The following is a 16,277-nucleotide window of genomic DNA, read 5'->3' as shown; positions in this document are numbered from 1 at the left end:
CATATATATATTTTCTTTTATCTCTTCCAGATGGCAGCGACCGTGACCAGGAGGTGAAGCTTGAGTAGCCTGTGTCCGTGGCCTCAGAAATTTACTACTCTGGCAGTGACGATCCACGGCAAAAAGGGGTCGCCTCCTAGTCATTAAATGAAGACAAGGACTTCTACTTGGTAATCGGCACCCACAGAACCCACCTGGCGGAGAGAAGTACTCCTGCCGGTGAGGATGGTGGTCCAGGGGCGGGGGAGAGGAGCAAAATGCTCCCTGGTGTGGGGTGGGTGGTGTTGCTTCCTCTACTCCCCCACACTCGCCCCCTGCCTCCTGCTACTGTCGCTCCTGTGGGCCTCACCCCTGCTGGCTGTTGAACAAGGTAAGACCAACACCAAGTTACTTTAAGGCCACGTTGATTATGTCTCACCCGAGGGAGGGAAACTTGATGCTTGTTCTGTCATCTTTTCTCCATGCAAACAACTGTCAATCGTTACTCTTTCAATTACCGACCAATTAATTTGATAACTCAGCAGACCTGTACCTTAGTGAGTCCAATACACCCAGACTCCTCTTTCCTGTTGATTTTTTAGGGAGTCAAAGGTGTGTTTTTGAGCCTCTGTTCAGAATGGTTATACCTGAAGCCCAGTACGAGGTTGTGAACTACAGGTCGTTTACTCTGCCATTGTGTTCTTGTGTTTGGGTGTGATTACGAACAACGAGTAACTTGAAGTACAACGAGTGACGCTTCAGCTGTAATAAAAAAAGAGTAGGAGAGAAAGGTAAACATCGTCCTTACTCAATGCTGGTAGTCAACTCAGGCTTGTAATAACCTCTCTTTACTCCTGCGACATCCTTAAAGGGAAACAGAAAGTGAACGGCAACATCACATAAACCTACGCCTTCAGTGACTACCGCCAGTGTATGTGGGATGAAATACATTCCTTTTTATAGGGTAGAAAATCCTCGGGGAATACTTTAATAATATATCAAATGTCTCAACAAACATTTTAGTCGACCGTAGAGACACCCCGAGTTAAGCTAGCGAGAGGGTGTCTTGTGTTATATTAGGTTCACTCAACACTGCCCCGTGTCTCTTGCATGTCCGTAAACAACTTGAGACTTAACACTTCAATCACAGTCTACGAAGTTGGATTTAGTTTCGTCTTTCAGGTGTATGAGAGTCTCTATACAGCGGTGCGTGTTGAGGACAGCTGCGCCACGCCCCAATATCCGGGTCAGGCAGTGTTGACCTTGGCCCAGCTGATTTACTGCTTTTGGTCTCATCCCCGCCATAACTTACCGGATTATTCGTCGTGTCAGGATAAGTGTGGCACTGTGGACGTCACTCTTCACACTCACAGATTAATGTAATTTTTTTCCCGTGTGTAATAAAATGCAAGGATTTTTATCTAGGGAAGTTATATGAACTAGAAAATCCCAAATTCGTCTTTTGTCGATATTTGATAATGGTTTGGTTAGGTTAGGTTAGGTTCCTCGGCCCGTGCGTTAAAGAGCGACGACTGCTTACTCTACACTGAGGTGTACGGACTAACAAATTAAACCCAGTGTCAGTTTGCTAAATCACACACTATCACGTTAATTATCCAGGTAACTGTTCCGTATAATTCTAATTGGTTTTAAATATCAACATTGAGTATTTTTAAAGATTTGTCTCTCTAGAACCCCCTACCCCCCCCCCTTAGAAATGTTCGTGGTAATTTACTAGCACAGGGAAAACAAAATGGCGATAATTAGATTATCACCGAAATTATTATTATCCATTGTAAAAAAAATATTTATGATCGTAGGTAAATGACTGGGTGTTACTCTTAGTTCCCTCCTCCCTCCTCTACCAAAAGTTCCTCCCTCACTCTCTCTTTCTCCACCGTCAGTTCCCTCCTCCCTCCTTCCATTTTTACCAGTTCCTTCCTCCCTCCTTCCATCATCACTAGTTCCCTCCTCCCTCCTCTCTCCACCAGTTCCCTCTTCCCTCCACCTCCCCTTTCTGGTAGTTCTGTGATCTAAGCTTGTGACATCATCGGCCTGTAGTGCTCCTCAAACACACACACACACACACACACACACACACACACACACACACACACACACACACACACACACACACACACACACTAAATTTCCCCATTTCTTAAGTCAAATTTACATACAATATCAATAGACTTGTGTTGACTTTGTCGAACACAACACACGGAACTTTTACCGAACAAACTCTTACATAACATTTCCAACGTCAAGATTCACAATAGGATGACGCTGTTTGTCTGTCTGAAAGTGAAGGAAAGTTCTACATGATGAAATACTTACAAGAAATAACAGATACAGTTTACAGAGATGGTCTTAGAAACCGTATAACATCCAATGACACTTGTTGAAATTTACACACCCCAAATAAATAATCCTTTACCTGTCTGGCTTAAACAAATGATGAAAACATACACACAGACAGTACCCAGCCAGATTATTTGGGTGTCAGTCTTTGTTTATTGTACATATGATCTCCAACAGACAACAACCGAACTTTTAAAAACAACGAAGGATATTTTCTTAATGTACGCCATATAACCCTGCACGCCACACCAGGCTGCCAGACAAGCAGCAGCAGCAGCGGGAGCGGTGATGTGGTGTGCTGCAACAAGGAGCACTGACTGGCCTTAAGTATAGCTATTACCCACGATACAATATTCTGAAGACTGACAATCTATTCCTAAGTGACCCTGGCGCTACCTGATCTAACTTTACACCTCTGAGGGATAAAAATGGAATATATCAAAGCAAATTCAATCTTTATCTTTATTCCGTGTTATTGAGGTGTTCGTTATAGAAGAGTATGACATAATTGATGAATGTACTTGTAAGTCACTTAGTAAAATGTATCTCAATATAGTTAATAGTGAAGAATTGGAGGGTGTATTAATAAGAAATCTTCCTAACAGCACAAAATATATTCTAATTAATACAACTACATAATGAAAACAATGATAAACAAGAGAGTGACTTTGTTCATGAAGGCTTCTTGAGTGGCACTTGAGGTACAGTGCAGACCTTAAAGACTATTCATGTTAGGGAGTGTTGAGGGATAGTATGTGGGAGGGGGGCATGGGATAGGGGATAGTGAGAGAAAGGTAGAGAAGGGTGGAGACTAGTCGGTGTTGATGTGACTACCAGGGAGGGAGTTACCTAGTCTTACCTAGTCATTATACCAGCAAGGGGTAAGTGTGCTTCTGGCCACACGTCGCCACTAGTAATTACACTCCCAGTTACTGACTTCCACAAGGATTCTAACCCGCCACGCCCTTGAAGGTGGCTACTCTGGTCACACCTTTGATGATGATGGTTGTGGTAGCTGTGTCATAGTGCCATTAGATCGGCCCTATTCAGCACGGATTGTTTGTTAAGCAGGCCTGTCAACACACACACACACACACACACACACACACACACACACACACACATTGTCACCAAATTGTCGTATGAACTTTCGTGGAATTTGGATGATGGAAAAAAAAATCAAATGTAATAACTCAATGACTAAGGACGTTGATATGAGACAATCCCCAGCGGTGACTCTGTTGACTCACACTAACAGCGCCACTATATACTTACCCTATTATGGTAACGGTTTGCGGGTAGGATCGAATGCTGTTACGTTACACCACCAAACACTCTTAAGAGCACGGTGGTCGTGTAGAATCTAATAGCATGAGTTTAACGCGAGAGGAGTTATGTTACATGGGACTCTAGATTGATCTTTTCATTGTTTATTAAGATTAAGATGAATTGTCTTGAGGTTCTTTCTTATCGTGGCACTGTGGCGTTGTTATGGTGTCTGACTCTCCCTCACCCCATGGCACTGTGGCGTTGTTATGGTGTCTGACTCTCCCTCACCCCATGGCACTGTGGCGTTGTTATGGTGTCTGACTCTCCCTCACCCCATGGCACTGCATGGTGTTGTTATGATGCTGGCTCCCTCACCCCATGGCACTGTGGCGTTGTTATAGTGTCTGACTCTCCCCTCACCCATGGCACTGTAGTGTTGTTATGGTGCACTGACTCCTCCCTCACCCTGTGTTGTTGTTATAGTGTCAACTCTCCCTCACCCCCCATAGCACATGGCGTGTGGTGTCAGCTCTCCCCTCACCTAACAGGTGTTGTTATAGTGCTAGCTCTCCCTCACCCCCCATGGTACTGTGGCGTTATTATAGTGCACAGCTCTCTACTGCTTGGCACTGTGGTGTGTTAGCAGTGTCCTGTCTCACCATAGCACTGTAGGTGTGTTATGGTACAGCTCTCCCTACCCCACGTACTGTGGCGTTGTTATGGTGTCAGCTCTCCTCACCCCGCGCTGTGGTGTGTAGTGCCTGACTCTCCCCTCACCCCCTTGGCACTGTGGCGTTGTGCCGTCTGGCTCTCCCTCACCCCATGGCACTGTGGTGGCTTGTTGCAGTACTGATCTCCCCTCACCCCCACTGGCACTGTGGCGTTGTTATAGTGTCTGACTCTCCCTCTTACGCTGCGGCGCATTTATTGCCAGTGTCTGGCTCTCCCCTCACCCCATGGCACTGGTGTTGTTATAGTGTCTGACTCTCCCTGCCCAGCACTGTAATTGTGGTGCAGCTCTCTCACCCCATGGTACTGTGGCGTTGTTATGGTGTCTGACTCTCCCTCACCCCCCATGGCACTGTGGCGTTGTTGTAATTTTGGCTCTCCCTCACCCCCATGGCACTGTGGCGTTTATTTTGTTCCCTCCCTCTACTGTAGCTCTCCCTCACCCCAGCAGTATGGTGTCTGACTCTCCTTCACCCCATGGCACTCTGACCTCACTCTATCGCTTCACCCGGGGTCACCCACCATGACCCGCCTCCACCTGATGTACAAGACAAATCTCCGGCAGATGGTGACCTCGTGTTCACTCTTTGGCTGTGTTCACTCCGCTCAATGGACGGTTCCTCCTGTGTTCACTCCGCTCAATGGACAGTTCCTCCTGTGTTCACTCCGCTCAATGGACGGTTCCTCCTGTGTTCACTCCGCTCAATGGACGGTTCCTCCTGTGTTCACTCCGCTCAATGGACGGTTCCTCCTGTGTTCACTCCGCTCAATGGACGGTTCTTCCTGTGTTCACTCCGCTCAATGGACGGTTCCCCCTTGTCTGCCTGGTGGATGTTTTTCTCGTGTGAGCCATTTTACTTGGGTATTTTTTATTTGTTTTTAGATTTACATATAAGTCTGATATCTTGAGCCATGAGGATAGGTCGTATTAAAGGCAGATGTTGGTGGTACAGTATAGTCAGGTGTGTGAAGCAGCGGCCGGGTGTTTAGTTAAATATGATGATCCATCTTTAATTTACTGCTAATTATTACCAATCTTTAAGTAACGTTTAGTCTGTGTATTCAGTGTCATATAAACAGTCGGATCCTCAGGTGAGTTTCCCCTAATTAACGATCATACAAACTAGTTCCCTATACCACCTTGTTATAGAGTGTAATAAACGTATCTTTAATCATGAACAAAGGACTTCATTAATATTCAAACCTTAAGTTTCTCAATTCAATTCAATTTTAATATTTATTCCTTGATAGAGGAAGTGGGATCCCCTGTATTAACTCTCTCTCCACAAAGGTTCCAGTCGTGTTTATCTACCGTGTGTGTGTGTGTGTGTGTGTGTGTGTGTGTGTGTGTGTGTGTCTTGTGGTTCACTGAGTATCGTGGCTGGTATCGTTGCTTCTGTGCGTTGTAATTGTACTTATTCTTTTCTTCATCAGCCTCTTTTAAAGGTCTTTGGGAACTGTAATGACTCTTATTCATCTCAGGTTCACCAACTTTTTATACAGATCATATCGTCTATACATCCAACTCAAAACAAGAGGGTCAATATCATATCGTCTATACATTCACCTCAAGATACCACGTTTTATCATCTATACATTCCATCCAATCTGGCGTCTTTTCATCGACGAACAATATAACCAACTAAAGCTTTTTTTCCCGACGGTACCTTTCACACCGACCGGGACCGAGCGACCCAGCGACCCTTAAACCCAGCGAGGCATAGTGATCAAGCGACACCTCCTCATGCAGCTGTGAGAGAGAGAGAGAGAATAAGCTCCTCATCCTTCCTTGTACTTTATTACGACAAAAAGATTCGATTCCACTACCATGACTGAGATCTGATTAATAGGATACAACTCCGTGGTGATTATGTTTGAACCATCCGTCTGTTAACTGTTAAGATTATAATCAGAGGAACGATGTTATCTCTAGCTTAAGGTTTAATCAGTTCAATGAGGATTTATATTGATTTATGACACGAAAGATTGATGCTTGTCTGGACGTGTGTGTGTGTGGGGGAAGGGGGGTATAGCTGTAAGGTATTCTACAGGTGTCTGATTTAAAAGGATAAATTAACGTAAGTCTGTTTTTTGTGTTAAAACTATAAAAGTAAAATAATTTGTTAAGAGTTTATTGTATGATGTGAGGCAAAATTTATTTATTTTTTTAATATTTTTTATTTTATTTATATTTTTTACTTCTAAAATTTGTTCTGCTCATCATGGTGTATTATTTTCAACACCCACCCTACCCACCTTGCCCACCTTACCCACCACGGTTCACAAGTCAACATCAACAATAGGCATTGGCACTTGACGTCTGCCGGGACCGCTCGTCGTAGTGGCCGGAGGTGGGATGGGGGGAGGACTGGGCTGTCACGTTGGTGGTGGTGGTGGTTTTACCTTGGACCAAACACACACCGTGATTATCATAGTGTGTGTGTGGGAGGACCTTCACCTTGACGCTCTCTGTCGTATTATTATTATACTTTTTTCACTTTTTTTTCCTTTTGAACCGACGGCTGTGAAATATTGATGGTTGCTGGGGGAGGGGTAGGGGTGCGGTTATAGGGGTTGCGGTTACAGGGGGGATGCGGTTACAGGGGTAGTGGTAAGGGGAGGCATATTACAGCTGGTTGGGATTCAGAAGCGTATAAAAGGTTAACGATGCTGTTGACTATATCAGTATGGCTTATGAGGAAGTGTATTGTAGTAGTGGTATAGGTACACTGAGCGCCCCTATTGTCGTGTACACAGAGAAGTATCCCCACAAACAACGATACCTCATCTGAATGTCTGTCTGCTTCGCTAACTACCGGCAGATGAGTCACAGTGAACGCCGCATGGAAGTGGAAATGTATAATTTGTGGTAGAAATAAAACGTGTGTTGTGTTTGGTTTTCTCTCACGCGCCACTCGTGTCTCAGTGGTTAGTGTTAGTGGCGTGTGTGTGTGTACAGGAGACAAGACTAAGTATGGTGTACACTGATCTACCTGTGATTGTGTTTACCTGTGTGGCGTATGGGAGGATAGAGAGCATAGTTCATTATGGATCAGCATTCAGATTATCACATTACACATAGAGAGGATTTAACGCACTCACAAGTACACGTACACCTAACCTAACCTAACCTCGACATGTTCACACACATAAACTTAGGACATGGACCTACTGTACCTTCATGCACCGACACAAAGCTTTATAAACGTTCACGCACACACACACACACAACCCTGCCTATTATCCCGACCTTCCTGACTCTCACTGACAACATCCTGTCCTGCCTACCGCCCCTCACTGCCCTTCTCCAGGTCTCTGTTTGCCCCACACACTCAAACGATCTTCTTCCTGGGGTTGTGGGTGGTGGTCGTGGGGTTGTGGGTGGTGGTCGTGGGGTTGTGGGTGGTAGGTGTGGGGTTGTGGGTGGTAGGCGTGAGGTTGGTGCAGTAAATCATGGGGTTGTGGGTGGTAGGCGTATAGGGTTGTGGAATTAGTGGTCGTGGGGTTGTGGGTGGTGGTCGTGGGGTTGTGGGTGGTGGTCGTGGGGTTGTGGGTGGTGGTCGTGGGGTTGTGGGTGGTGGTCGTGGGGTTGTGGGTGGTAGGTGTGGGGTTGTGGGTGGTAGGCGTAGGGGAGAGCCGGCCCTTGTGTGAGGAGGCGGGGATTGTATACGAGGTCTTAACTTAACCACCAGGCCAAGGTTATCTTGTCCCTTGGTACCTGGTGGTGGCAGGGTACTAGTAACAGGTGGGAGGCCTTTATTGTACACACACACACACACACACACACACACACAACACACACACACACACACACACACACACACACACACACACACACACACACTCAACAGAGGTGAGTGATCGGGAGAAACTGACTCTGGGAAGTCATTTCTGCACTAAAATTCGTGATGGTCAACTTGTTTCACTGAGGGCTTTGAGATGGGATCAGATTCACAATGCACGACAGCGCCCAGAAAGCCTGAACTCTCTCTCTCTCTCTCTCTCTCTCTCTCTCTCTCTCTCTCTCTCTCTCTCTCTCTCTGCACACACACACACATACAGATACAGTCGATTTTACGATTCATTGATTCCTTATAACCAATTTCCTGAGCGGGTGGAAGCGAGTCTTAACATGCCCTTGACCCCATCTAGCCTCCTCTTCCTCCCTCACTGAAACAACGATCGCTAACGTAAATAGTTCCGTTACCTGAACACAAATCTAACTTATTTCCTTCTTATTGTTGAGAAAGTTAATCACAAACGATCAAATTAACAGTGAAAAACTACGAAACTACGAGTGGCTGAGAATTGGTCATGAGTTAAGTGAGGAAAATATCATTGAGTTTGTTTTGGAAAGGCGAGCAAAATAAGGCGAGCAAAAAAGGCGAGCAAAAAAGGCGAGCAAAAAAGGCGAGCAATAAAGGCGAGCAAAAAAGGCGAGCAAAAAAGGCGAGCAAAATAAGGCGAGCAAAATATATGACAAAATGCAGCCTCAAAAAACTCGCCAGCGTTGAGCATTAACACGGGGTAGAAGCGGCGGTCATGGATGAAGGAACTCACGTTTTATACTCCGCTAACTGACAAAAATAACAAAGTTTATTGAGATCAAGGTCAGGTCACATATATAAACCGTTTCAGAATGATGATTCAGTAGGAAGATTATTTTAAACCTCTATGAGTCGTTGGTTTAATCGGATTATGGTTTAGCTATACCCTGTGAGAATGGTGGTTTAATCTTATCAGGACAATGGTTAAAAAAAGATGAAGATTCTTAACACACCTTTGATGACGATGGTATAAGAAAATAATTACAGTATTTAACTATTTGAATGACGGCACGAATGTCTGAACTCACTCTACACACACACACACACACACACACACACACACACACACACACACACACTTGATTAAAAAAATATCCCATAGTGTCGAACTTTTATCTTCATTTCCCATTTTCTTTCATTATTTCTTGGATGACTTAATTATTTTAATGGTCACTGATTCTTCCTATCTGTAAATTCCGTTGTGGTTTATAAATTTATTCGCCAAATATTTTTTTTATTGTATTCTTGAGATTTTCATTGTTTTGAGTAGTTTTTTTTGTTATTTGAATAATTTTTTTGTAATTTCTTGTGATTTCCATTGTCTGTGAAACTGTTTTTTTAATCACCCATTGTCTGTGTTATTGCGTCGTCATTGTCTGCGTTATTGCGTCGTCATTGTCTGTGTATTTCTTAAGTCATTTCCATTGTAATCACCATAGTTTATAATTGCCATAGTTCTCCAATTATCTATGTCGTAATTTTATCTATTTAATATAATTCTTATTTCTTTTAACACTAAACTGCTCACTCAAGATGATCTATAAAGAAGTACTTATTGTTATCTAGTAGGAAAGTACCTATTGTCAAGATAGATAGATAGATAGATAGATAGATAGATAGATAGATAGATAGATAGATAGATAGATGAGGTAAATTGAGTTTGTTATGAGGATGGAATAGGCAAAATTGAGTTTTTAAATAGGGAGAAAATTTTACTCGTTCAGGAGGAGGAGGAGGAGGGGGAGAAGAAGGAGGAGAGGAGGAGAAGAAGGAAGAGAAGAAGAAGAAGAAAGAGGAGGAGGAGGAGGAGAAGACGATGGTTAAAGAGGGTGGGAGGAAAACACTGACGTCATGAGGAGGACAAATGGCCGTATGCCCTCTCGTGTTAAGACTCTGCCAGATGATGCCTTAGGAGGTGCATGGGTAGTGTCTCTTACCATATATGCCTCTTCGTATGTCTGCCTTTTTATCAGCATCTCTCTATCTCTCTTTTTATGCAGGTTCGTTTTACTATGTCTGTAGGCCAGTCTGTCTGCTTTCTCTCTCTCTCTCTCGTTTATCCATTTTTCTTTCTTTCTATGTCATTCTAATTTACTGCCTGTCTCTTCCTCTCAATTTCTCCATCTGTCTCTTTTTCTCACTTTATCTCCTTCTCTCCTCCTTCATCTCTCTACATAAAACAAATTATTATCCAGATTAACTTTGTTTTTAGGATGTCACACGTTATCAGTAAAACAACACTGAGCTTATCTTAATAACTGATAACGAACTGATAACATTAGTGAATTATAAGTATTAATAAAAGATAAATTTAATATTTCTCAAGCATTTACTTTTTTATTACTTGAACGCCGATAAAAGAAGTAAAAAATATTTCTTTCCAGTAATTTAGAAGATTGGTGTTTTCCTCACTGACTTAACGATATACGGGATGTTGTTTGAGTGGAGGATGTTGTGTGTGTGTGTGTGTGTATGTGTGTGATAATACGTTTGATGCCGTGATATAACCTAATACTAAAACAAGAAAACCATTTTTTTTAGATTCTTGTTAATAAAAAAAAAAAAAAGGAATTATTAAACTACAGTATCGAGTAAATTAAGAGAAATAAATGAGGATTGAGATTTATTGGTGTGTGAGTATGTTGTCCACAGTACCAGAGGCAAACAGAAGATGATGGCTGGGTGAGACTCGTCGTTTAGCATGGTTGACGGACGCCTGTGGTGGTGGTGGTGGTGGTGCTGGTGGTGGTGGTGGTGGTGGTGGTGGTGGTAGTGGTAGTGGTGGTGGTGTAGTAGGTGGTGGCGGGTAGTGGTGGTGGTGGTGGTGGTGGTGCTGGTGGTGGTGGTGGTCGAGGTCTTTAGATGAGAGACACAGGCAAGACTCCCGCTATGACCCACTAATTATACTCCTAATCTGTGTGTGCGTGTGAATGTGTTTGTGTTGGGGGCCGTGAGTGTGATTTATGTTTGCGTGTGTGTGTGTGTGTGTTTGTTTGTGCAGGTGGTATGTGTATGTGTGCACTTATTTGCATGTGTACTTGTTTGAGAGTTAACATACCTTCAATTTCCTTTTCTTTCCTCACTAACCTAACCCAACCTAACCTAACCTAGCCTAACCTAACCTAACCTAACCTAACCCAACCTAACCTAACCTAGCCTAACCTAACCTAACCTAACCTAACCTAACCTAACCTGTCAAGGCTCTTTCTCATGACACATCTGTACACAAGAGAGAAATCACCTGGACAACATTAATTATTATCAGGTTTATTAGTGGATTAAGACAGTACATAGTTCAGCAAAAGTATATGTAATTTTTTAATAGATAAAAGTATATATAGAAATTATCTCAAAGTGCAAATCAATATAAGAATTAGCAAGTTAATACAACACATCACAATACAATGCAATACAATGCAATACAGTACAATACAGTACAATACAATGCCATACAAAAAAGATTACCAGAAACTACAAAAGTACAAAACTAGCAGAAACTACAAACTGATACAAAAAGAGCAGTACATGTAAACATAAAATAGCCGGAAGTAAAAGACGATACAGAAATAGCATGAAAGTGAACAGACATATTAAGGAGAGTGTCCCAGCGAAGGTAAGCAGGAGGGGGGGGGGAGGGAAGAGGTGTTTGGGGGGGCAGGAGGTGTGTTTGGTGGAGGGGGAGGGGGGGGGTGAGGGTGTTTTGTGTGTGAGGGTGTGCTTGGTGGAGGGGTGGGGGTGTGTCGTGTTATAGTGTGTGTTATATTGTTGGCCTCCCACTGTTTGTGTGTGTGTGTGTGTGTGTGTGTATAGGTGTGTGTGTGTGTGATAACGCTAAGACGCCCCCTCAGAGCTCCTCTTTGATAGACATGACTCACACTCCTCTCTCCTGGATCAGACATTAAAACAGGAAGTCTTCTCACACACACACACACACACACACACACACACACACACACACACACACACACACACACACACACACACACACACACACACACACACACACACCTTGACCACTCACACATTCCTCAGCACTTCCAGCCAGGGACACGGGGGCGGATTTCCGGTAATATTTCAAGAAAATTCAACTTAATTCCACCACTACAAGACTATACGAGCGTTGGAATTAGCACCAATGACGCCACCTGACAGAGTTAACACAAATACTGCGATATCACTCACAGAGGAACATAGTTTTCAAAATATAGTGAATACTTTTCATATCGTTCGTACATCAAGTTCTAGGCATTGAAATATACTGGAAATACTAGATATATATATATTTCAATCTCTAACTTCGAAAAAACATCTATTTTTTTTATTTTAAATTTAAATATTAAATACAAATATGAATAATTAGGATTTTTTTGTACTGTAAATTTCTTAGTTTCAATAATATTGGATAAATCAGATTTTTCTTGACAGACTAATATTCTTCTGAGCTCTGTTGCGTCAATCGTGCACATTAATTCTCGTGTTAATAGTGTCATGAAACTTTCCTACAAATTATTACTGAAGTTAAAGTGGCTTTAAATATATTTATCCTTGACATGGTTAGGTTAGTTTAAGTTTGGTTAGGTTAGGTTGGGTTGGATTAAGTTATGCTGAGGGTTTAGTTTGGTTGGGTTGGATTAGTTTAGGTTAGATTAGGTTAAGTTTGGTTAGGTTAGGTTAGGGTAGAATAAGTGATGTGATACATATATATGAATTATATATAGGCATCGGAAGTCAATATTTAAAACAGAATTACTATAAAAACTCAATATTAAAACAAGTGTATAAAACACCTCAATATGCCCTTTAAATATCAACAAAAATCATAAAACACTATATTAAATGTGTGTGTGTGTGTGTGTGTGTGTGTGTGTGTGTGTGTGTGTGTGTAAATATCTACAAGAATTAGAAAATGTATCACCCCCCCCCTCCCCTTTGCTATAACAACAAAGGTGACTTTTAAGAGCTCACTACTGTACAGTCCCCTTCACTACTGCGTTTACAGGGGCTCGTCATATAAACATTCCTACAAATCATTACATTGAGATATTTCTTTTAATATTGTTTTAATTTGACTCCACAGTGTGTTTACTATTGCGAGTTTCCTTCTGTCGAATGTAAACAAACGCAGCGCTGTTACATTGTATAAAACCTGACGAGGAGCCCCTGTAAACGCACTAGTGAAGGGGACTGTACCTCTTGTCAATATCTTCGCATGATACCTTATGATACCTTTCTTACCAGACAAGCTTCTCAGAAAATGAAATGTCACGAGAGCTTGGTTAGTTTTGGGTTATTTTTTGGTTCGCGTTTGTAACCTAACCTAACCTAACCTAATCTGTGATTGTTTTTAATGGTTGTTTGAGTGCCTGAGTGAAGGTCCAGATTCACTCCTCTCAAACACTTTGCCTCTTGTACGTGTTGAGGGTTTTGGAAAGTGTGTGTCTGGATTTGTAATTTGGGTTTTCCGGTCTGTTTTTGTTTTTTGTTTTTTTGACTCGTTTTTTGTTTGTTTATTGTATTTTTTTTTGCGATTTCGTCTTTTTTGGAGAATTGAAACAATTTATTTTTATTTAGTTTATTTGTTATTTTATAAGTTATTTCCATTAATTATTTCATCTAATAAAAAATCGTATACATAAATTTTCTGTATATATTAATTTATTAAATCAATGTATATATATTGATCAACATATGTCTTTAATTATCTCACAAACATCAATATCATTCTAAAATTTCTTCCCTCTTAAAAAAATAAATAAATAAAAATATAATATCATCATTATTTGCTCTCAATTATGATATGTGAAACCTGTTCCTGTTACTACACTCTGAGCTAACATTTCATCTGCAGTTTCACTTGTATTTATCTTTCTTTCATCTTATTGACTAAATTGACTCTCTAGCACACACACACACACACACACACACACACACACACACACACACACACACACACAAACACACACACAGACCCTCGATTACAACATAGGCTTCCATCTGTTCGAACACCTCACAATTTTATTTCTTTATAATTCAATTAAGGCGGTAACCACGTATATACCTGGCTAAGAGTGGCGTGGGCGGGCGTGGACGGGCGTGGTTGGGCGTGGGTGGGCGTAGGCGGGCGTGGGTAAGAATTAGTATATTTTCTTAAGGTCGACGCATCCATTCATTAATAGATGTGGAACCTCCTTTGCTAATGTAGTGAGGATGGTGTAGAAAACATTATTATTATTATTATTATTATTATTATTATTATTATTATTATTATTATTATTATTATTATTATTATTATTATTATTATTATCATCAAAATATCAAAAATAGTATAATGGAATAAAAATTGAGTTATTAAATTCGAAAAAAAAATACTACCCATTCAAATATTTTCTCATTTACTCTGATACTTTTCTGAGATACCCACAACATTATCCACTAAAGGAATTTATTTACACAATGAAAAATATCCCGTCTCTTTAGTTGTGATTTTTTTTACTCACTATGAAGGACACTTTCGTACAAGTTTATGATTCTTATTAACGTTTGGTGTTTGCCTGTTAACATGTGCCGTGTCCTAGAGATTGTCAGGTAGTTAACACGAATCGTCAATGCCAGGAGTGATTGTAAAAAAACACCTTTCTCTCCTTCACTGTGTCATCATGAGGGAAGACACACACACACACACACACACACACACACACACACACACAGAGGGACACTTTTATTCATTGATTGTTGTTTTTCTTTTCTTCATCAGTACAGTGTGTTGTTGTTGTTGTTGTTGTTGTTGTTATTCTTCTTCTTCGTCGTCTTCTTATTGTTATTAGAGAGAGAGACAGAGAGAGAGAGAGAGAGAGACGGACATAAACAGCTTCAACAATATTTTACCTGTTAGCTAGTTGACTCTACCTGTCCCTGGCACTAATCACAACTCACCCGTGGCGCCACAACCCAGACTTACCTTGAGCTCATATCCCCAGCTAGATGCCTCGACCATAATCCTCTCTGGTTACTAAATAAAATATTCCCCTTGACGCTATTATTTGTTTTCATTAATTCATTCTAAAGTTAACCGTGGATATTATAGATGAGAATTAGTTTTTTTTCGTTTTATTTGATAATAGTGAAAGGTGTTTGTCCATAAGGCTGTCTCTCGTGGCTTAGGTGCTGTTTGAAGTAGACAATGTGTTGGTATGAGGGATAGAAGCTGGTCTCCACCGCTCAAACTTTCATTTTATTTCACTGTTTTTGGTGTTAACTCCTTCCCTGTGTGTGTGTGTGTGTGTGTGTGTGTGTGTGTGTGTGTGTGTGTGTGTGTACAGTTTAAACCCCGACTCTCCCGAACGAGGACCCGACGAGTGGTTTAATTCGCCCCCTGTTCCCCCCGGCCCGACCCTGACGAGGCAGCGCGACGCATAATAACCAAGTAACTGTTTTCACGAGAATTAGCTTACAGGGAATAGATCCTTACGCCCCTGGAACCGGTTTTGTCTAAGCCAACACGTTCATCCAGGAGCTTCTTGTTGACTTGTTGCTGAGTGTTGCCTTGTGTGGTGAGTACTGACGGTCACTACCACTATCAGGACTACTACTACCACCAATACTACTACTACTACTACTACTACCACCACCACTACTACCACCACCACCACCACCACACTGTACTTTTACCTGCCCACTAAAGTTTCAGGTAGAAGGTAGGGGGTAGAAGCGAGCTTGTGTTGTGTTTTGCGAATTCGTGAAGTTAGAGAATAGTCGTTATAGCAATGACTTTTTATGACTGGAAATCATAAATAATTTACTTCTGAGTATTGACATCAACCAGAGTCTCAATAGTAAGATAACTATAGTGTTTTACTGATACCCCAAGGCACAAGAAAATGACATGGATATAACCGCACCTACACACACACACACACACTACACATCACACATCACACACTATACACTACACATCACACACTATACACTACACACATACTATACACTACACATCACACACTATACACTACACACACTATACACTACACACACACACACACACACACACACTAAACACACTACACACACACACACCACACACTACACACTCACACCACACACCACACACACACA

The 16,277-nt window shown here is 41.7% G+C and overlaps 1 protein-coding gene across 3 annotated transcripts in view; it reads left to right on the top strand.

Moving 5' to 3' along the window:
• The window catches only part of LOC121856551 (G-protein coupled receptor Mth2-like), a 103,739-nt gene that overhangs the window by 41,778 nt on the left and 45,684 nt on the right, over nt 1-16,277 (top strand). For all 3 annotated transcript variants that reach the window (XM_042352152.1, XM_042352151.1, XM_042352150.1), the window contains exon 2: nt 31-370. In XM_042352152.1, coding sequence (XP_042208086.1) covers nt 226-370 — 145 coding nt within the window. In that variant the 5' untranslated portion in view covers nt 31-225. The remainder of the gene's footprint in view (nt 1-30; nt 371-16,277) is intronic.

Source organism: Homarus americanus, unplaced genomic scaffold (assembly GCF_018991925.1).
Source record: "Homarus americanus isolate GMGI-L3 unplaced genomic scaffold, GMGI_Hamer_2.0 scaffold936, whole genome shotgun sequence".
Lineage (NCBI taxonomy): Eukaryota > Metazoa > Arthropoda > Malacostraca > Decapoda > Nephropidae > Homarus > Homarus americanus.
Note: the sequence above shows the minus strand (reverse complement) of the source record. Positions and strands in the feature narration are given on the sequence as shown.